Source organism: Gavialis gangeticus, unplaced genomic scaffold, assembly GCF_001723915.1.
Source record: "Gavialis gangeticus isolate Ggan-Ray unplaced genomic scaffold, GavGan_comp1, whole genome shotgun sequence".
NCBI lineage: Eukaryota > Metazoa > Chordata > Crocodylia > Gavialidae > Gavialis > Gavialis gangeticus.
In genome coordinates this window covers 19,261,402-19,282,338 of record NW_017728997.1, presented here as the reverse complement: position 1 = coordinate 19,282,338, position 20,937 = coordinate 19,261,402, and the positions used below count along the sequence as shown (strand labels likewise).

General features: G+C 45.3%; 2 protein-coding genes across 2 annotated transcripts in view; both read right to left on the bottom strand.

Moving 5' to 3' along the window:
* TADA3 (transcriptional adaptor 3) overlaps positions 1–15,153 on the bottom strand; it is a 22,786-nt gene extending 7,633 nt beyond the window's left edge. The window contains exons 1-3 of the mRNA XM_019504596.1: positions 15,117–15,153; positions 12,253–12,257; positions 5,506–5,516 (exon numbers count right to left, since the gene is read on the bottom strand). Coding sequence (XP_019360141.1) covers positions 5,506–5,516; positions 12,253–12,257; positions 15,117–15,153 — 53 coding nt within the window. The remainder of the gene's footprint in view (positions 1–5,505; positions 5,517–12,252; positions 12,258–15,116) is intronic.
* A 462-nt stretch (positions 15,154–15,615) lies between these two features.
* The window catches only part of CCDC36 (coiled-coil domain containing 36), a 13,601-nt gene continuing 8,279 nt past the window's right edge, over positions 15,616–20,937 (bottom strand). Inside the window, exons 3-4 of the mRNA XM_019504888.1 lie at positions 19,170–19,327; positions 15,616–15,779 (exon numbers count right to left, since the gene is read on the bottom strand). Of these exons, the coding sequence (XP_019360433.1) occupies positions 15,650–15,779; positions 19,170–19,327 (288 nt within the window). The 3' untranslated portion in view covers positions 15,616–15,649. The remainder of the gene's footprint in view (positions 15,780–19,169; positions 19,328–20,937) is intronic.

Below are 20,937 nucleotides of genomic sequence, written 5' to 3'. Positions count from 1 at the left end.
GGCCCAGAGCCCAGCCCCGGCGCCGAGCACCTGCCCCCTCGGGCCGGGGCCGGGGCCGGGGCCGGGGCCGGGCTGAGGCGAGCTGCGGGTGGAGCCGGGACGGGGTGACCTCGCCCAGCACCATCGTGACTGGGCCTGGCCCCACAACTGGCACCTGCAGCACCTGCGCCCTTGTCCCCAGGGTCTGCACCAGGCACCGCCCTGCCGAGCTCGTGGGAGGACAGGTGTGCCAGAGGCCAGAGCCCTGGGACTGGGCCAGCTCCAGCCACACCCCTGTGGGGGAGGCTCAGCTGCTTCTGTGCCAAGAGCTGGGCTGGGCAAGAGGAGCCCGGGGCCCCCGTGCCCCCACCAGTGTCACAGCAGCACAGGCAACTGCTCTGCAGCCCACACACTGGTGCCTGAGCATCCCCTCTCAGCTGCGCTGCTCTCATGGGGGCCCCCATGGCACAAGAGCCCCATTCTTCCCCTCCCAGTGGATTCCCCCGGGGGAGCTGCAGCCACACACACACCAATGGCAGCAGACGGCAGCTCCTGCAAGCCGCATGTCTGGGCAGCCAAGTGGAGCCAAGTGGAAATGCCGCAAGAGCATCGACAACTATGGCATGGGGAACGAGCACATCCCGCTGGCTGCAACAGGGCACGGGGCCATGGCCTTGTGCACCGGCGCACACAGCCCCTGCGAGAAGCATGCATCGCCCCTGGCCTGACAGGGGTGGGACCTGAGCAGCAGGCAGGCAGCCCGGCTCCTCAGCCCTCGTGCTTGCCATGTGAGTGGCGCCTAGCTGGCACCAGAGCCCCCGGGTCCCGCCGCTCCCATGTCCAGCCACAGGGACCACGTGGTGGTGCTGCACCAGGGCTGGGCTGCCCAGGCCAGGCAGGAAGGGCTCTGCAGGAAGCATGGGAGCCTTGCGGCAGAGGCTCAGGCAGGGAGCGCAGGGCCCAGGAAAATGCAGCTGTTCGCAGCACTTCTAGCACAGATGAAGATGCTGACACGGACACATGCACACGTCCACTGGGCAGCACAAAGGAACAGCCAGAAGCACAGGCACACAGGTATGCCCCTGCCAGCTGGGACTCACGCTCTGGTGCTGCTGTGTGGCTGCGGCCACCAGCAATCCTGCAAAACCCCGTCATTACATGCCAAAGTGGGCAGCTCTGAGGATCAGCAGCATGTGGGGGCATCGCTGGCTTCTCTGAACCATGGGGGCTGGTCACAGCCATGAACAGTAGCTGCACCTACGAGCGCGTGGTCAGAACACCCACAGCAGGGCCAGCCAGGAGCCAGTCTGGCCGCCCTGCGCTGGCAGCTCCAGCAGTCCCTGTATCTCCCCAGGACGCTTGTCCCATCTTTCCTGGGGTGCCTGCCCTCTGCACCTGGGCATGTTTGGTGATCCCTTAAACTGAACCAGCTGTACAGTCGGGAAAGAAGTTAGACACCCCCTGGGCATGAAGTGACCTTCCTTGGGTCTGGGGAAGAAGCCAGAGCTCAATACCAGGCAGAACCACCACCCCTGGTACCACGGGGGGCACATGGAAATACACTCTTAAAGCAGGGATGAGGGCAGTGGGCCTGTGGAGCCGGCAGGCCTGCAACTCACCCATGTGTCTTCTCTTTCCAGACCAGAGACCCATGTCCCTCGCTTTGTGGCTTGTTCTTGCTTCTGCAGTGGCGCCCAGAGGCTCACAAAGGGCACTCCTGGCTGCTGCTCCCCCACTTTCATGCTGCATGAGCCCTGCCGACCCCTCCCATGTCTCATTCTCAGCACACCCTGCCCTAGCAACGCCTTCCTTCGCTCACACCGCAGCTTTCTGCCGACTCGGTCCAGCCCTGGGCGCAGGATACAAAATCAAGGCACTCACACACGTGGCGCATAAATTACATTCAGTTTCCTCGACACTGGTAACAAGACACCGACACAAGCTGCCATGGGCAGATTCACTGAGTGTCTGGCACAAGTGAGAGGGCACAAGTGCTTTCACTTCCTGTCCTTCGATGAAGGCTGAGACAGTCTGAGTCACAGGATTCCAGGAGCTGGGGCTTTGGGAATACGTCTGAGTCGGGCAGGAGGTGGCAGCTTGGAGCTGGGAGGGAATGGAGTCGCTTGAGGGTCGGTGTTTGGGATCCTGTTTTGTGCACGTGGGCTCTGGGTTTGGCGGATCCCCCATCTGATGAATCAGAAGCTTGATGCATTAATGATGCTGCTCCCCACGGGAATGACAGATCAGAGCAGGCTGTGACTTTGATCACCCAGCTCATACCCGGGGCCTCTTCTGAAGATGCATTTCATGTTGACAGGTGCAGCAGGGCAGCGCTGGAGCGAATCCTGCCAGGCACTAAGCCCCACCAGGCAGACATGTCAGGTGAGCTATGGGAGCTGTGGCCCAGCAGGTGGCAGTGCTGGTCCAACCTCAGGGAGCACGGGGCTGCAGGCCAGAGACTGGGGCAGGGCCCCGGTGGAGTCACCACTTCCCACCATCCAGGAAGAGGCAGCAAAACGCTTCTTGACCCTGCTCTCATCCAGGAGCCGCATCTGCCTGCCGGCCTCGTTCTGCTCATCTCAAGCACATGCTCAGACGCTGAGCTGGAGAGGAGGCTTGCTGGGTCCTGAGCCTACAGCACCGGGCACCAGCTGGGAGCCTCCTGCAAGGCTGGCAGGGGTGGGGGGCTGAGGGAAGGTCTCCATCACACCTTCCTGGAGCCACAGCAGCACATTCCTCTGCAGCCGGGGTGCCTGAGATGCTCCGCACTCCCCAGAAACGGGGCTGATGCCACAGGCTGTGCAGGCTAGAGACCAGGTGTAGGGACTGGCCATGGCCCCACACAGCCACTGAAGAGCACCCCTAGCCAGGCATGTATCTTTAGTGGGGAGCATGCACTCGTAGGCATCACTGCGGCAGGACACCAGGCTCCTGTAACCATGCAACAAGCTTAGGCGAGGCCGTCAGAAACAAAGCCCACACGCCCGCGCCTTCTCCCGGCAGCTGCCTGCCAGCATAGCGATTGACCCACGGAAGGGCCTGCACTGCCTCCAGCACAGCGCTGCTATTAGTGATGGTGCACAGACTTGTCGGTGGCTGGGTTCTGACCCCAGCTCCTCAGAGGAGCTCAGGTCCCTGGAAGGATCAGGCCTGGCTTCTCCTGGGCTCTGACATTGTTCCCCCAAACACTGTCTCCTCCCAGGCAGCTCTTCACAAGAGCATCTCTGTGGCGCCAGCCTCAGTAGCCCTGCAAGGTGGGAGGGACGGCGGCGTCCCAGGGGCTCGTCCTCAGTCTGTTGCCAGGCCCTTCAGTGGGAACATGTGGCCTGTTGGTGTGACCTCAGTGTTGTGTGTGTGACTGGCCTAGCTCGGTGCAGGAGACCGCCTGGACCCCACAGAGCACGCAACCTTCGACACTGACGCCCTTAAACATGTTTTTGCATTGTGCCATTTTGTTTCCTTGTTTTACTTGAGTCCCTAGAATCAAAAGAATGGCCTTTATATGCATATTGCCATGGAAACGTAACGGAGGTATGGCTGCTTGGTGATGAGACAAGGCGGGAGGAGCTCTGCAGGTGTACTACAGCTCAGGGCACCAGCTGTGTATGTGCCTGTGCCCCGAGGCAGCAGGGCAGGCCCACACATGGCCCCTCTCCCAGGGGACCCCACACAGCTTGGTGCTGCATCATGCCTGGAAGCTACTGCAAAAGACCGGAATGAAAGGCAGGCCAGCACTGAAGTGGGCCAGTCCCTGGTGTGAATCCACTTGCTGAGCAAAAGACCAGAACACTGATACCCTGATCCGAGCTCCCTGTCAGCACAGGATCTGCTCCCTTCCATGCAGCTAAGCTCTTAGGAGGGGGACACCCCCAGCGGAGCTCCCCACAGAAGCAGTCTCTGTCATGCTCTGTCCCTTGGCAGTTTCCTTTGCCCCCCACCCTCTGGCTCCAGCTCAGATGAGCCAGCTGGCAAACCATGCCTCTGCCCCCCCTGCTGCCAGCCTGCTCCAGTGGGTTCAGCATTGAGTCCTGATGCTGCCCCCCAGCTCCAGCCTCCTCCAGCCCTGGCTCAGGTAAGTCAGGTCCTGAGGCCTCCCCACTGCTCTCAGCAATCCTGGGGTCTCACATTGGACCCAGCTTGCTGCTTTCTCTGGGGAGCCCCAGGTGCCTGCTCCATCCCATGACTCAGGATCAGGAGAGACTAATCATGAGACTAATTTGCTAAGGCAGGAGGGAGCTGGTTTTTAACTCTGAACAAATGTATGGCAGTCACGATCCCGAAAGGGTCCGTAAACTCCTTTCATAGACATGGCAGCTCCTTCTGCAGAGAGTAGGAGGGGAGCGAGGAAAGTGCCCCTCACTCCTGTGGGAACAAATCCACCCTACAGAACTTTGTCAGTAGTTAAGTCACTGCCACTGTCAATTAATAAATGAAGGATTATGTTATCTAAGATTTAAGCTTCCTTCCTGGGCAAAAAGCATCTCCTGTGTGAGTCTAAATAACCCTGAATCCACAAGGAAGGATGAAGGAGCTGTGCTTTCCACTGTCAGTTCTACCCCTCACTTAAAATGGCTTCTTTTGAATTAGATACTACGTGGCTGTTCCTATTTCCAAAAGGTGCTTTACCTTCTCTACCATTATTTCCTTTCTCTGTGCTAGCTAGAAGACCGTTCCAATAAAAACCCAGTGGCAACCTTCTGAATTAATAAACAATACTTTTGAATCACTATGAATAAGAAATACTTGGACTTTTGAAAGAAGACTAGAGCTCAATTGTCTGTTTTGTGCATACTGTTTGTTCCTGGATGTTACTGCGTTGGGTTGTGTGAGACCCTGGTACAATGGTAAGTCATAATGCGATGTTCTCAACTAGCCCAGAAAAGGGGAATGAACAGGACAGAAGATCAGTTCTAAAGGGGAAGGTTATAGGCTGGCTAGCTTGACATAAATGCCAGGCAAAACTGTGGAATGGCTGGTTTGAGATGCAAATAGCAGACAAGTAAAGAAACAAGGTTCAGAAGCTCTACCATTTGAAACCTTTGCTATCTCTAGAATATCTGCTATAGCCCTACCTGAAGCGTGCTGACTTTATGCAAGCTCTTCTGAATGGAATTCACTTGCTGCCTGAAGCAGGTCAGGCTAGGTGCTCACAACGACCCTTCTCTCTGTAAACTCCTTATATGAATAAGGAAAGGGCTTCCAAAGTGAGAAAAAAATGCTAATGAAACTGAAGCGTAGAAGTAATTCAGGAAGAAGACCAGACACCAAGGCCTGAAAGCTATGATCAAAGAAGTCAACAGTATAAATAAATCCTGAATTACAAAGACAGGAATACAAAAAAAAAAAAAAACAAACACAGAAAAAGTGGGAAAATCCCCGCAGTGCCATTGTTGTGCAAGAGAGCATAAAAAATCAACATCATCCTTCATATGACCTGAATTTCAAGGACTCGTTTAAAAACAGGAGAATTTCTTCACTGCCAAGCGTGGTTTGAGAAAAAGCAACCTTTCCATGCTCTTGACCAACCTGTTGGGGCACTGCCAGCCCCCACCACTGTCTTCCATCTTAACTGCAAGGCTGCAGAGGCAGGCATGTGTAGCAATGCACACTGGCCAAGCCTGCCTGCTGGAACAGTGCACTCCAAAATGTGAACAAATGACATGAAACCTCCCAAGAAATAGAGCACGCTTCCTCAACCAGAGTCTGAGCAGTGATTCCACAGACTGGCCTACAAAAACTGGGTAGTCTAGAATAGTTAAAATGCACTACCACACACAGGACTTAGCTGGTCTCTTCCACTGTGGGGGAAAGACTAAGCAGTGTGATTGAGCTGTTTCTTTTTCACATCAGGGTGTAATCAAAAGGTTCATCCCACCCCAGTGAACAGCATGAATGGCTAAGAGACATTAAGAACAGATTGAGGCCTTTAGTACAACGTATCTGGACCATCTCAGCCCCACCTCTCTGTTTTTCACTGTAAATCTTATTGCTAATACTGTGGCACCTAAGGCCTTAGTCATGGGCAGGACCTTTTGTGCCAGGTGCTGTACAAGCCTGGAACAAAAGCCAATCCCTTCCTCAGAGTGTAAAAGAGCAGAGACAACAGATGGATGCAGACAGACTGGGGGGGAGCACAAGGAAGCAAGGAGACAGTATTAGTCAGCTTGACAGGCAGTGGGCTCAGTGCACCAGCCACCCAGCTGCTGTCAAGTTTTTGAAGGCAACAAAGCAGCAGCCGGTTTTAAGAAGGCATTTGGAGGAGGACAAGGAGGCTTTGTGGATGTTTACAGGGAGCTTCTCCTAAGCGTGGGTGGAAGCGAGAAGGGCTTGTTTGGAAACGCAGCCAGTGGGTGACAAAGGCAGGGACCCAGGCCAATCTGACACGGGGTTCAACATCTCAGTACTGAATGCAAGGTGGCAGGGAGGGCCATGACAGGGAAGACAAGTAGCTTCTGCTAGTGGGCTGGAAATGGGGGGAGGGATGCATGGGGGCCAGGTGACATGGACAAAGCGGGAGGCCAGGAGAATGATTCTTCCAGCAGCAGTCTGGAGAGGCACCTGCAAGGCAAGATTCCAGGTGTCCAGGCTGGAGAAAAGGGTGCTGCAGTCCCTGAGGTATGGGGTGATGAGCCAGTTGCATGGCTGGGTAGGAAAGTCTGTGTCTTAGGATTGCGTAGATGCAGCCTAGAAGTGAAACCCCAGCAAGAGGTCTGCATCAAAGATGATGCACAGATTGAATCCAAGGCACAAGGTGGGACAGGGATGTTGCTTATGGTAATTAAAGGAGGTGAGGCCTAAGGTGGGGAGAAGTTAGAGATCTACTGTAGCCATGTTGAACTTGCACAGATTTCTAGCCTCCACAGGGAGACAGCAGAGGCAGGCTCAAGTTTTAGTGCAGACAGAAGAGCAGTCAGGAGCAGACATGAGGCTCTGTGAGACATCTACATAGCAATGGTAGTTGAATGCATGTTTATGGATGACATTACCCAGAGATGATGTGTAGGCCATTCACAGGACAAAGAGGATGGGGGCAGCACTGGTTCTGAAATCTGGCTAACAAAGTCAGTAGGGACTGGAAAGAGCAGTTTCCACAGAGATGTCAGCTGCCCATGGTACGTACCACTGTTCTGCTGACCACCACTAGGCAGCCTTGTGTGACGGCCTGTATGTGACTGACAGCAGTCACATGTGTGCACAGGGGACGTGTTACAGGGGTGCTAGAGGCCCACATCATAGATACCATACCAACATTCCTTAGAACAGCCAAGAATTTGGAGACTCCCCCATCTGCTGATCCATGTTACTGTCTGTCACTTCCTAAGAAACAGAAGGCAGGGCACGGGGGCACCTTATGGACTTAACTTGCTCAGAGAGTCATGCGTTTTCGCAAGCTACAGCCTTTCTGAACAAAATGTATAAACGGGAAAAAGTGATGTTACCTCATTTCTTTAAATTTCAGCTAAATAATAATGCTTGGAAAAACATTAGCTAGACAAAAACTGTTTGTTGCTTCACCAAAATAGATCACTAGACTGTCCCCTGAAATCATTCTATAGAAACTAGCCAAAGTGAAGAAATATTGGACTTTATAATCCAGACAAAGATAAGGAAGGTCTTTTACTTTGGGATAACAATATTAGTCCATTTGTATTCATAACAGTAGTTGATCACATTGATACCTTCTGACCTTTGATCTACACATTTTACAGTCCTGTTAATTAGAAATACTTAGAGTTTTAAAAGAAGATTACAAGACATAAATGATTTTTCATTTGCAGCTTGTATGATTATAGATGCCACCTTTTTAGGCTTTTCGTTGAGATGTTAACACACTAGAAACCTATAGGGTGAAGTTCTTGATTAGCTAAGAGATACAGATGAGACAAATAAGGCTGAAATTCAGTAACATGACCAGAAAAAACTGCCTGAAAGGAAAAGAAATGCTGGAGCTGGTGAATGTAACAAGATGTTAGGGTTCTGTTTTTCTCACACAATGGGCATTTACCCACAGTGATGCAAGAAGCCTTGTGCCAAATCTAAACTCTGTTGAAATCAATCATAAAATGCCCATTAACTTAAATAGGCCAAAGATTTGAACCGTGAGCCACAGGAACTGGTACAAAAATAACATGAAAGCCCCAGGCTGCAGACATCTTATTACATATATATTTTATTTAAAAGTTTCAAATAGATTTAAATATTATAACAGACTTAGATGTGCTCCTGGTGCCCTGCTGGTATTGCTCTCTCTAACAGCAATCTAGGCAAGCACCCACATATCTTCTTCTGTTAAAGATGAATGACAACTATGAGAAAACAACAGTATTTCTGCTAAGAGCAGAGAGATGAAATAATAATGAGCACATCCTCCTTCTCAGGCCAAAAGAAATCCTTCCCTCAAACCTCATTTTCAGCAGAATAAGCAGTGTATGATCCCTTCTACACATAAAGCTTGGCAATAACATTTTAAAGCAAATTAGGGATGACTCCTTTTTGCCTACTGCCAGAAGGCCGCCATGTTCATGAAAAAAACTCATTGCTTCACAGACAGCCCCACAGTGCAGTTTGCACAGTTATATGCAACACCCAGAGTCAAATAAATCAAGGAATTAAAATGACAACAGACCTGAAGAAATAAATTGTGACTGAAATAGCTACACTTGCATAACGCACCTCGAAAATCAACTGGAACATGTCAGTCGGAATAATCACTATCAAAAGTTAAGGAGCAAAATGTCATAGTCTTTTGCTGGGCTAGTGAAACGGAAAGACAGGACTTGGCAGAACCTGTGGAGCTTGGGAGGCTGAACAAGCTCCTCTGCTTTTCATCTTTCAAGTTATAGAGTGAAAATGAACTTTCTTGAGAGGAGGAATCCCACAAAGATGGATTCCTGCTGGCACTGAAAATGCCCATGCCGTTCTTGCTTTCCAGCGTCCCCTTTCTCCTGGCTGCAGGCACTTCCATGTTTTCATGGGAGTGTAGCACTGGCAAACAGTCCTCACTCTTCCTATGTGGGGCCCTGCTTAGCTTTTGTTGGCTGGGAGCTGAGGACCCCTCAGCAGAGTTCTCTGGCTGAAGAGTAATTGTATCTTGGGGCTTGCCATTTTTTCCAGAGTCCTCCTGCTCCATGCAGCCATTTGTCATTTTTTTCTTCAGTCCATTGTCAGGACACTTGGAAAATTCTCCTTTTTTCTTACTAAAATACATTCTTTTCCACACTGTTACTTTGCTTCGGTGGTTTTGTTTTGACTTCTCCTTTTTCAGCCTATTTCCTAGAGGTGCCTTTTGCATCATGATGTGGCCTGTGGCCTTGTCTGTTTGTTCAGCCATGTAGTTTTGTACAGGACTGAAGCAAATGTGGCTCTGATTCTCTTGTGCACGAGTCACAGCTTTGGTTCCCTTAAATTCTTTCCCGCCTGCCTTCCTCAGTGGTGTGGTACAGGATTTTTCTTGGGGAAGCAGCTGGTGTTTCTGGTGACTAGCCCTTGAAATGCCAGTGCTGCAGCAGCAGGCACAACGTGGTTTGTTAGCATAGGCATGCCTTTCTAAAGCAGACTTTGCCTCTTGAATAGTCACATTTTCTTTGTCTTGTAAAGCTGCAGTAATGGGACCAGCCTTTCTTCCAGAACTTGTGTTTGAATCACTCCTGTGTGTATCATCTCCAGCTATTTCCCTGTTGGAGTCGTCAGGCTGGTTCAGCATTGTCATGGTGTGCGGCTGAGTCTGAAAGGAAGCTATCCTGCAAACCCTTGTGGTTTGATAGCACTGATGGCATGTTTTCCCCTGACTAAGAAAGAGATCCTGGAACATAGATGGGGAGGTCTGAGAAGTGTTATCCTGTATGTGGCTTGGCAATCTGGAAGTGGAAATGAATGTCTGCAGTTCAGTCAAGATGTTGGGGAACTGTAGACAGCCCAACTGTTCGCATAGCTTCATGTGCTGCTCATTCTGCTGAGCTGTTAATAGTTCCAGACTCTCCTTCAGTAACTGCCAATTGGATTTCATGTCTAAAATCTCCACATCTTTCTGGGGAAACCATTCAGCAGAGGAGAAATATTAGGCAACACATTATGAACGGTAACAATAGTATTCAAACTGGGACACCAGCAGAGCACACAAAACACCCGCAGTCTCCCTGTGCCTGAAGAAGGGTAGTTGTGCCTGAAAGCTTGTACAGAACAATTTTTCCAACTATTTAGCTGGTCTAATAAAAGATACACATTTACCCAAAATATCAGATGATACTCTTAATCTTCATATTGACCCCCACATCAGCAGTCTACTAGATCTCTGTAGGGACAGTCTTTCCAATTGTTAGTCAAATGTGACACTGTGAGTGGTGGGCATGCCCCAGTGTCTCCCTACCTTTGTACAGATGCCCCTTTCTTCTTCCTGTAGCTTACCCCTAGTCAACAAATAAGGTCATATAGTGGACCTGCCCTGGAACCTAGATCCATCTAGACAGCCTAAGTTACAGATTTCAATCTTGCACCATTAGGACAAGGTAGATTCCACTCCCTTTAAGGCCTTTTCTTTTCCCACTGGGGTTCATTTGACCCGATGGGTCACCGGACTGACTTTCTACGAGAAGCAAGCCCATCCCTCTTTACCAGGGAGGCACTGCCTCAGTATTTTCCATCCAGTCAGAATCCTGTCCCTTCCAGGATACTGCCTCCTGCCATCATCAGGAAATGGGGAAGACTGTGAAGACAGCGCCTGCTATCTGGGGTCCAAACATAATGATCAGTTCTCAGGCTTGGATCTCTGTATGGCAGCATAATACACTATTAGTGCACCAGTGGGTTAGCCTCAAATTAGCATTTTAATATATAATTTTCCCTCAATTTAAATTGCAACCTTCACCTTTATAATCCATTACATGAAGACATATTCTAATGCTGGGTTAGTATGTTTGAAGAAATAAAAGAATTTCAGGATGAAGATTGGACAACTGACTGCTCTCTTCACTTACAGCTGCAAGTCTCTGCTCCATCTCCAGTAACATCTGCTCCATCTGCCTTTTGTCTGCAAGAGCATTCAGCACCAATCCATAGTGGGACTGAGCAGCATCTTGTACTGAACATGAAAATCAATAAAAAACTGCATTTAGTCTTTTAATTTGTAATTATGAATAAAACACTACCTGATACTTCCCTCCTGGGTTTAAAATGATATGGTCTTCCATGCTGTGTGATCACAGTGACTTCTGAATTAAAATCTCCTAGATCACCAGACTGGTAGACTACAGGGTGCAAAATTTAGTGCAAATCACATACATTTTTAGGGCTCTACATCTAATTGCAGAACTTTGGGCAGGTCACTTGACCACAGTCAATCTTGCTGAAAACTCATCAAAAGCAGGAGCTTAATTAAAAACTTGCACAATGTGTTTGAGTTGAGTTTCTTGGAAAATAATATAACCTCCCCCACACCACTTTCATTATTTTTACTATAATTCCCATTATTAGTAATGACTAATACACTACAGCACAGGATTACAGACTGAAATCTGAAATAAGAATGCAGATGAAGATTCCTAGATAAGCTCACAGCAAAGCTGCATTCTCTTGGTAAAATCCTAAAGGGTGATGCACAAACAGATATTTCTGATTGATTCAGGAGGATGCATCTCAGTGATGTTGTGCGTGGAATGAAAAGCTTAGCTTTGTATAAAAATGGAGGATTTAAAGCAGCACCTGCTAAAATTTGACATTCTCAAATCACCTGGCCTAGATAACTTTGACATCCAAGAGTCTTAAAGGAACTAGCTAAGGAACATTTTGAACTACAAATGTTAATTTCTAACAAATCTTGGAAAACTGGGGAAATTCCAAATGACTGGAGGGCCAACAACATAATTCTGAAATTCAAAGCTAGTCAGAGGGACCCAGGGACATACAGCCTAGTTAACCTAACACTCATCCCCCATAACATAGTGGAGAGGTTTATTGAGGGACTTTGTAAACACCAAATTTGAGGTTAAAATACAATTAATTCCATTCAAAATGGTCTTGTCAAACAAACCTTTCTTACTGGTTTTACACGATTCTAGGTCTGTTTGATATAAGGAACTGTGCTGTTATAGTCTACTTGGCTTTCTAGATGATGTTTGACTTAGTACCATATGACACCATGATTAAAAACTTGCACGATATGAAACTAACAGAGTACATGTTATCTGGATTAAAAACTGGCCCACTAGCCTCTCAAAATGTAGCTGTTAGCACAGACATCAGTAAGCAGGGCTATTGCAAAAGGAATCCTGCAGGGACTGGTTCTTGGTGCAACACTATTTACTGGTTGTATCAAAGAGCTAGGTGACGGTATAGAATCCTTACTGCTTGATCTGGCAGGTAACAAAGCTTGGTTGGGGAGTCAATAATGACAGATTACTTTTACAGCACAATCTGAATTGCCTGGTTAAATGTTCACAGTCCAACAGAGTAAGTTTAAATACAGCCAAAGGCACCTGGGAACAAAGAATGTGTTCTGTGTCTTCAGGATAGAAGATTTTGATCTTGGAAATCAGTGACGCAGAAAAGGGCATGGGATCACTGCAGACAGCTGCCTAAAATGAATTCTTGCCTAAAATGAATTCTCGGAGTAAGGTTGTGGCTACTGTGATCCTTGGATGTATAAGGGGGTGCATGGGGTTGGAGTAGCTGACCTCCTGAGGTCCCTTCCAGCTCTATTTTTCTATTACTCTAAGAAAAGGGAGGTATCAAGTAGGAGGAGGTGACTGATCTTGTCTCTGTACAAGTGTTGGTAAGACTGCTGCTAGAATACTGAACATGAGGATGCCCAGCTGGATCAGCCTAGGGGGCTGTGTATTCTAGTGTCTTGTTTCCAGCAGTGGGCAAGATATTCCAAGAAGGCTTGTAGCAGAGAATTATTGAATAACCACAGAAGCTGTGCCTTCCTATCTTCTCTCAGTTAACAGCTGGCTTGTACCTGTAGCATAAGGACTGCTATCTCCTCTAAAGCTATTTCTACCTCACCTCACATTGTTATGGATGTGTTCATCCTCCATATAAATGCTCTGAATTCTCTTAAGTTATGCTAATAGCGCATATGTCTATTAAATGAGTTGCCAGCACTGTAAGCATGTCATAGAGAAACAAGGCAGACAGCAGCTGGACATGTTCCATTATAAGCTATTCTTCAAAGAACTCATACAGACAGGGCAAAATCAGCTAATTCATTTCTCTCTTTATCTGAGACCACATTCTGAAACACTGTACTCTGCAGTTGTGGGATCACAGCATCATTTTTCCAACATAGTGAAAAAAATATACAATGACCTGTCTTCTGCTGCCTCCCTATCCATCACAGACACATATACAATTCTTTCTGGGGTCAGCTCTGGTAGCCTATAGGCTTTTAAATGTCAGTCTCTTTGTGGGAGGCTTCTTTGTCCCTACCAAATTCAGAAGCGGAAGTGTAAGGTGGTACAAATCTGCTGAGATTCAAGGGGTGACCGAGTTCAGGAGAACAATACATTTTTCCTAAAGGCAGTGAATAGGGACACCCCAGTATGCAAGAAAGGGGATGAACTGAAATTTACCACCTGAACTGAACCCCAGTGATATAGCCATAGGAATTACCAGACTGATCAGACCTGGGCTGCTTTGAGTCTGGCAATTCTTTTGATTTCCTTTCCAAGGTAACAATTTCAGTCTTTTCAATCTCTTTTCATATAATGCCAATACTAACTGCAAAATGCCATGTCAGGCTGTGTGCCCGTATAATTTAAATAGTTCGAGACTGCAAATAGCATCTTGTTCTGAAAACTGCTTCTCTGCTTTTCTCTCTAACAAACACTTGCAAGGATGTTCTGTTCTCTGTGGACAATTTCCATATTATTACTCAGTGTAGTGCAAGTGAAGCAACATTTATACTCTAACTACTAGGCAATTATGCAAAAGGTGAATGGTAACACCATGCTTCTAGTGAGTTAGGCCTCTGCCCTCAGAACAGGGAACAGGTCCTCTGGACACAGAAGGAAGAGATGTCTGGCAGCATCTGCCTGTGCTTTGGAGAGGGGCAAGAACTCAGGCACACCCCTGTGCCTAGCATTTCTTATCACTCAGTAGTGTAAGTACTAAGTAGGGGTGGGAAAGCAGGGCACTAAAGGGTGCAAGACTGGTGGTCACTGCCATTTCCCAGGACACAAAAACTGTCTGTATGCCTCTGTTTCTTATTGACTGGTTCTAGACACTCTTCAGAGCCATGTACCTTTCCCCACTGACTGTACAGCCTGCCAGAAGGAAAACTCTTGGGGCCAGGCACCTACATTTTTGGCTTTGTGGCAGGTAAGGAAGGGAGCCTAGGAGGCTAATCTGGATTCTGCCCTTCACCAGAGGCAAACTAGTTGCGGTGAACATAACAGGCTGATTCTCATTTATGCTAAGATCCCTTCAGTACCACTTCATGCTGACTAAGCAATGTAAAGGGATCAGTAAATTGAGAATCAAGTCCGCAGTATTTTCAAACAGGAAAACTATTGTGCATTTTGCTCTGTAAAGAACTAATCAGGAATCATCTAATTCAATAGTACCCCCTCGGGTGAATAAGACAGAGCAAATTTCAGAGCTCTGTCATGTTTAGTCCACATTTCACTCTACAGTAAAAGAAGCAATGCTCCTGCAGAAGCCTGTTACATCTAATGAATAAATCTTAAGCCCACTTCAACTTAGTTGTATGCAATAAGCTGGCCTCTTGTGCTTGCGTGGTGAAGCTCACTCTCTTTGGAACCCTGGCAGGTAATTCTTAAAAATATTGCTAGCATTAACATCCAATCCACATGATAATGTGTGTGTTTTTTCAAATTCCCAGGGCTCAGCTAAATCAGACCTAACTTTCTCTGAAAACACTCAGAAACATCCGTCCTCAAGAAAGACTTTCTACAACTAACAGCTTCAGCGCACAACTATTTTGCAATGTTCAAGAAAATGTTATAAAGGGCAATATGCATCTCCTTCTTACTTGTCTCTTACTCAAGACTGGCTTTGCTGTTTTTGCTTAATCTAAAAAAAAACCCAAACCACCAGAGACCAACAGGTGAGGGTTTGAGGAAGTGTTGAAAATTGGAAAATGGATGCTCAGAATGTAAACATTTGGATAGCCTGAAATGTACCTGTCAGTCTTGCTCCAAATACTCTACTGTTTATCATGTCATATCATGAATCGTGGATGTGCCTAATGTCTTAACCTTTCAGACCTTTGATGCAACAGTAAATGACAATAAGCAGAGGGCTGGGATGGTATGTATAGGTAAAAGAATAAAATCCATATGCCTAAATGTTATGTAAACCCCCTCTTTCCTTCCTCTGTTAAGAAGAGCCACTGGCAGTGACCTTCCTGCCTTGGAGACAGCACACTAACATTCAGTAGCTTGATAATGCCCTCTGCTGTTAACAGAAATACATCAAGTGCTTACATGTCTTAGAAATGGCTTCCAGCCCATCCAAAATGGATTTATTTCTTGAATTCAGAATTTCTTCAAACTTGTCCAAGCATGCTTGCATCTGCAATAACCAATTCAAATTAGAAAAATAATGTATAGACTGTAATCTATTCACGTGCATTTCAGCATATGCATGAAGTTGTGAAAAATTAATGGAATAGTATCAACATTGTTTAAAATATTTTAATAAGGTAAATATTACATTAACTAGAAAATAAGAAAACTAGTATACTACAATGTTTCCAGCCTCTCTCTGTTTTGGGCTTGGAATTTAGATTACTCACCCCTTGAAGGCTCTCTTTGACACGGGAAATAAAGCTGAGCAAAACCTCACTAAAACAGAAACACACAGCAAGCATCAAATTGGCATGCAAAGCTGGAGTAGTCAAGACTGAACATACATCGCAAGGCACAACACATAATAGGAGCTGAATATGTTTACCTCAAGGGCCCCTCACCTCAACTTCATCAGGGGGAAAAAACAAAAACCTTTGTAAGCTTTGTCTATGATGGGCAGCTTTTGAATTCTCTCTCTTGGCCCAGTATAGGTGCAACTGTGAAGGTGCTTGCAACTGTGGCAACATGAGTGTAGAGAAGTCACTAGTATTTTTACCACTGTGCTGTCTGCTCAGGACAGATCTGTTTGAGGTGATGGTGAAATGCCAGCAGTTGGTCTGCATCAGATTTACATCAGAACTATACAACTGCAGGAAAAAATTCAGCCAGTTTTCATTTAAACAAGGCCAGTGTCAGGAAGACAGTAACAGAAGGTTACAGAGCTCTTTCCCCTGAAATGCTAACAGTGGTTCCTGTAAATTGATCCTCATCTTTGATATGTACTAGCCAATCACAAGTAATAGTCTCTTCAGAATAAAAGGCCTGTTGCTAAGCAAAGAAATAATCTGACTCCATATCTGAGGATTCAGACTATTTTTGGATTGATTATTTAGTGATCCAAGCCACCATCAACACCAAACAGGGACATGGGATACAGTATAATTACAAATGGAAGGTAAGAAGAGGCACTAAAATATCTCTGTGGTCATGAAAAGGAGTATATTCCTTGTAATTATCCAACTAGTAAGGAGACAGCTTGATAAATTATTTTATTTACCTTCATAATTATATATGATTATTACTATAAAAAAGTGTTTAATTCTATAAGTGACCTTTCCCCTTGCAGCATGGTTTCTGTGTCACTTACTGAAATCCCAGCTGGGAGAGGGAAGCAAATCGTTAAGAGGTTGCATAAGCAGTTAAACTTATTTTAGGGTGACAGGTGCTATATCACAAATTACAATGAATTGTGCAGTCTTTGCAGGTCTTCCTTTCCTTTTACCAAAAAGTGATCTAGACATCTGATGAAAGCGTTGTTGCAAAATTAGTTTCTGTTCACTGCTAACTTCTTCTGCAGTGACAAAGGCCATGTGTTTGCTATCATACAATGGAATGTCTTGAAATCCATGACACTGACAATGTTTCTGAGTCACTGATTTAATTTACAAAGGTCCTGAGATGATATCACCTATAAGCACAACAGTGCACTCACTTCACACTACTTCACCGTTGAACAAGAAGGAAAGATTGTTTGAGCCTCCCTGACTTTCTGACATCTGACACCTCCAGGGATGAGACCAGCCTTATCTGCACATCAAGGAGCAACCCACACAAAGGACTCTCACAGACCCAGGTGAACAGACATCCAGCCTCAACATTCCCCTGTGCATAATAAAGTTTATTTTCTACCTAAGAGGATTTTTGGATTTGGATTTGTCCTCAGCTTGAAGAAGGGCACACGTGCCTGAAAGCTTGCAAAGAAAGATAACGTTTTTGTGATTTCTTAGTTCGTCTACTAAAAGGTATCATCTTTGAACCAAGAGTTTGCAACACTCCCTAAAATACTTAGACTCTGTATTTATCTGAATATACTCTCTTTTCCAAAAACTACTACTTGGAAGTCAACTCCTGACAGCTAACCACAGTCAAGGAGGAAAGGAATAGGAGACTCTGGATGCTGAGGCAGTGAAAGCTGGGACTGTGCAACCAGGCAATAAAAGGAAAATCAAAGGTCCACCTGAGCCTAGAGGCCAATGGGCTAGCATGGTTAAGGCACACAAGGGAGTCATGTGGCATCACATAACTTTGACTTCCCAGGCTAGTGACCAGGTACCCATTTACAATAAAGGGAAGGCTTAAGTACAATTTACCACTCTTACCACTGTCTCAAGGTGTCAAACAACTTGTGCAAACACTGTCCTGCACTGGGAAGGCCCCAGAGTAATACTTTTGTGCAGATGGCCTCTTTAAAAAGGATTTTCTTTGGAGCTTATAAAAAAAAATCAAGATATGTTCATTTCATTCTACAAGGCAAGACATTAGTCATAAGATAACTTGACTAAATATTAAATCAGTGATATTCTTTAAGCAGGAGTCTAACTTTCCTCTATTTTTAAGAGCTTGGTGGCCACATATTGCTGCTAGGTTGAGTGAGATCAAGCTTTACTTTCTGGAAGCACATTATTCAGGATGCTTACTCATTGGGTGAAGGTTTGGTTTAAGGATACAGGATTTAAGGGGACCTCTTGGGCCACTGAATCCCTTGCATTCACAAACAACCATTAATCCCTGAGAGCTGCTCTAATTAAAGTGCCAAAAGCATCACATGTATCAGCATCCTTGCACTGAAAAATGGCAGCAGGGGCACTTTAATTAAAGCTCATCGAAAAAGTGTATTTAAAGCGCTCCTGCCTCCATTTTTCATCTCAGGGACACTGATGTCTTGACACCCATCTTGCTGGGGTCATCCGATCCCAGTAGTCTCTCCTGCCCAATGCAGGGGGGCTGGATCCAATGATCTGTAAGATCCCTTCCAGCTCCTTATAACTATGAAACTATGAAAACAGAATTTAGAATTTTGCCTAAACATTTAAAATTAAATATCTGAATCTCCATTAGTTTAATCCTTATTCTCAAATAATAGGCACTAGAACATCAAATTGTGCATTACTGGAGACATATACAATATTTCAGAAGAAAGATAATGATACAACATATATATATACCCATATATTTGCATTTCTATAAATCAATGCAAACAGCTAAAAGCAGGTATTGGCTGATGGGAGAATATGCCACCCTGCACACTTGTAGTTGTTACTTGTTCAAGAACCCCCCTAGGATTTTCAGGCAAAGACTAAACATTGAAAAATGTATTAGGACACATCACACACATCCTCCATGTAAACAGAGTTCATGATAGGTATATACTTTTAAAGATGCAACTGAATGCAAATATATTCCTCTGTTGCACAGACATCTGCCTAGCAATCTCCTCCTTTATCTTACATATAAATGCTGATAAAATGATCCCTTTGATTATACACAACATAATCCTTTGAATCTGGAGAAAAAGGGGCCTTACCAGGGGATCTGCCTGGAACAGAATCTGTGGCTAGGATAAAGGAGGGTGAAGGTAAATTGAAGTGAAATTGTTGCTGTTCCTTGTAGTTTATGGATAGAAGTGTTACGTAAGCCTATGCTCTAAGTAGAACGCATTCTCTCAGTCTGTAATTCCTTCTGACTGGAGATTATCTATGACAGAAATGATTATTTCCTTGCAGGAATAAACAGCTGGGTCATGTTACTATTTTTTATTACTGGGGTTATTATGATGAGAATGTGCACTGCCTTCACAGTCATAATGTTCAAAGAACATTTGCATACCTGTTATGTTTGTCCTTTATTTTTTTCTTATTTATTTCAAACTGCTCCAAAACACTTCTCAGTTTTCCAGCACCAAAACTAAGTGAACCCTTTTCCTTTACATCTCCACCAAATAGCTGTGGTTTTGTCTGGTACTTAGTAAAAATACTAGGCTCACTCTGTTGTGAGAGAGAAAAAATGACTGTATTTAAAGGCATAAAAATAATGAGACAAGCAAACAGAAAAAAAAGTCTTTGCAGACTACCAGGTAATCTAAAAACATATGGATTACAGAAATTAGATATGATAAGTTTAATTGGACAGGCATTAGGAATTTCTTGAGACTTGGTTCACCTGAGGTAGCTAGTTCAACTTCCTGCAGGCAGGACTGAAACCAGCTGCACTCCCAGCAGACTAAACTAGTTGAAACTTTACTTAGCTTGCACCTTTTAAAAAAGAAAGCTTCCCTTCATTTTGCTCATGTTGAATTAGCTGTTATTACCACACACCTCAAGGAAAAAAACAGATGTCATATTGCTGAACATAAACATTGTCTATTGATTTCAGTGGAGTCTTGATGGGTGACGAAAGCACAGCACATTCAAGAGAATAATCAGTGAAAGAGTTCATACTCCCATGGGAAAGAATACTGTAAGACATTTAATTTAAATAGGTGTTGCTGAGCTTCCTGTTGGCTAAGTAACGATATCACCACAATATTCTTGGGGGTGGGTGGTGGGGTGCTCTTTATCTAAAACTCATCCAACAAGCTTTAGATAAAGCAGGCCTGCCACCATTTTGAAGTGCAGGGACGCTGATACACAAGACGCAGGAGGCTGCTGGAGCGTAGTATATGTCACACTCCAGCGGACTCGATTAATTGTCCCTGGTTATACATAAGCCTCCTTACTAATGTGTAGGCACTCTCCATTGTGAGGTACTAGAAAAAGGCAAGTGAGCCTATTTTAATGCACATTAGCTAAAAAGCATGGCTTTTTGTGATGCTTGAATGTGCATTAAAATAGGCTAATGCGCATTAAAGTGCAAGTGTAATGTGCACTGTGTAACCAAAGTAAAAACAGCTTTCCCTTAAAATTTAATTTAAAAAATGCAAATTACACTGCAGTGACCTCCGTTATCTTGAAGAGTGAATATTCTTTTCCATGTTTAATGAAAAGCTACTTCAGTCAATGGACAAAGACCATCAGCTGCCTGCAGAGGGGGCCAGATAGGATCAAGAATTGAATTCATGTCTTTTACTAGTAACTGGCTCCTTACTCTTTTCTAATCTCTGCTGTTGAGTGGCTCTATTTGGATCTTCTGGCATGTACTAATGGTATAGGCACTATTTTAGTGTAGATGAGAACATCATTTTAGATGATAAACTTTATAAAAGCAGGATAAATATTCATAGCTTGCAGACTCACACTCTGAAAGTCACTGAAGTGTCTGCCATACTATAATCAACAGCAATGGGGCAAATTAATTTTCAGCCTACGGAAGTAAATGAGAACATCACTGGAAATCTCAGCTTACTCAAATCTTACACCTGGTAAGAAAAACACAGCCTTTTCCACAGAAGAAGAAACTGTGAGAATTTAGCTTAACTAAATAATTAAATACCTGTACATTTCATACTTGGAATAATTTCATGTAATTTTAGTAAATGAAGCAATGAGATAAAAATATCTACTCCAGCAAGACAAAAACATAACTTAAACTTAGCTGATCAGGCACTTTTTTGCATACCACTATTATATATATATATATATATATATATATATATATA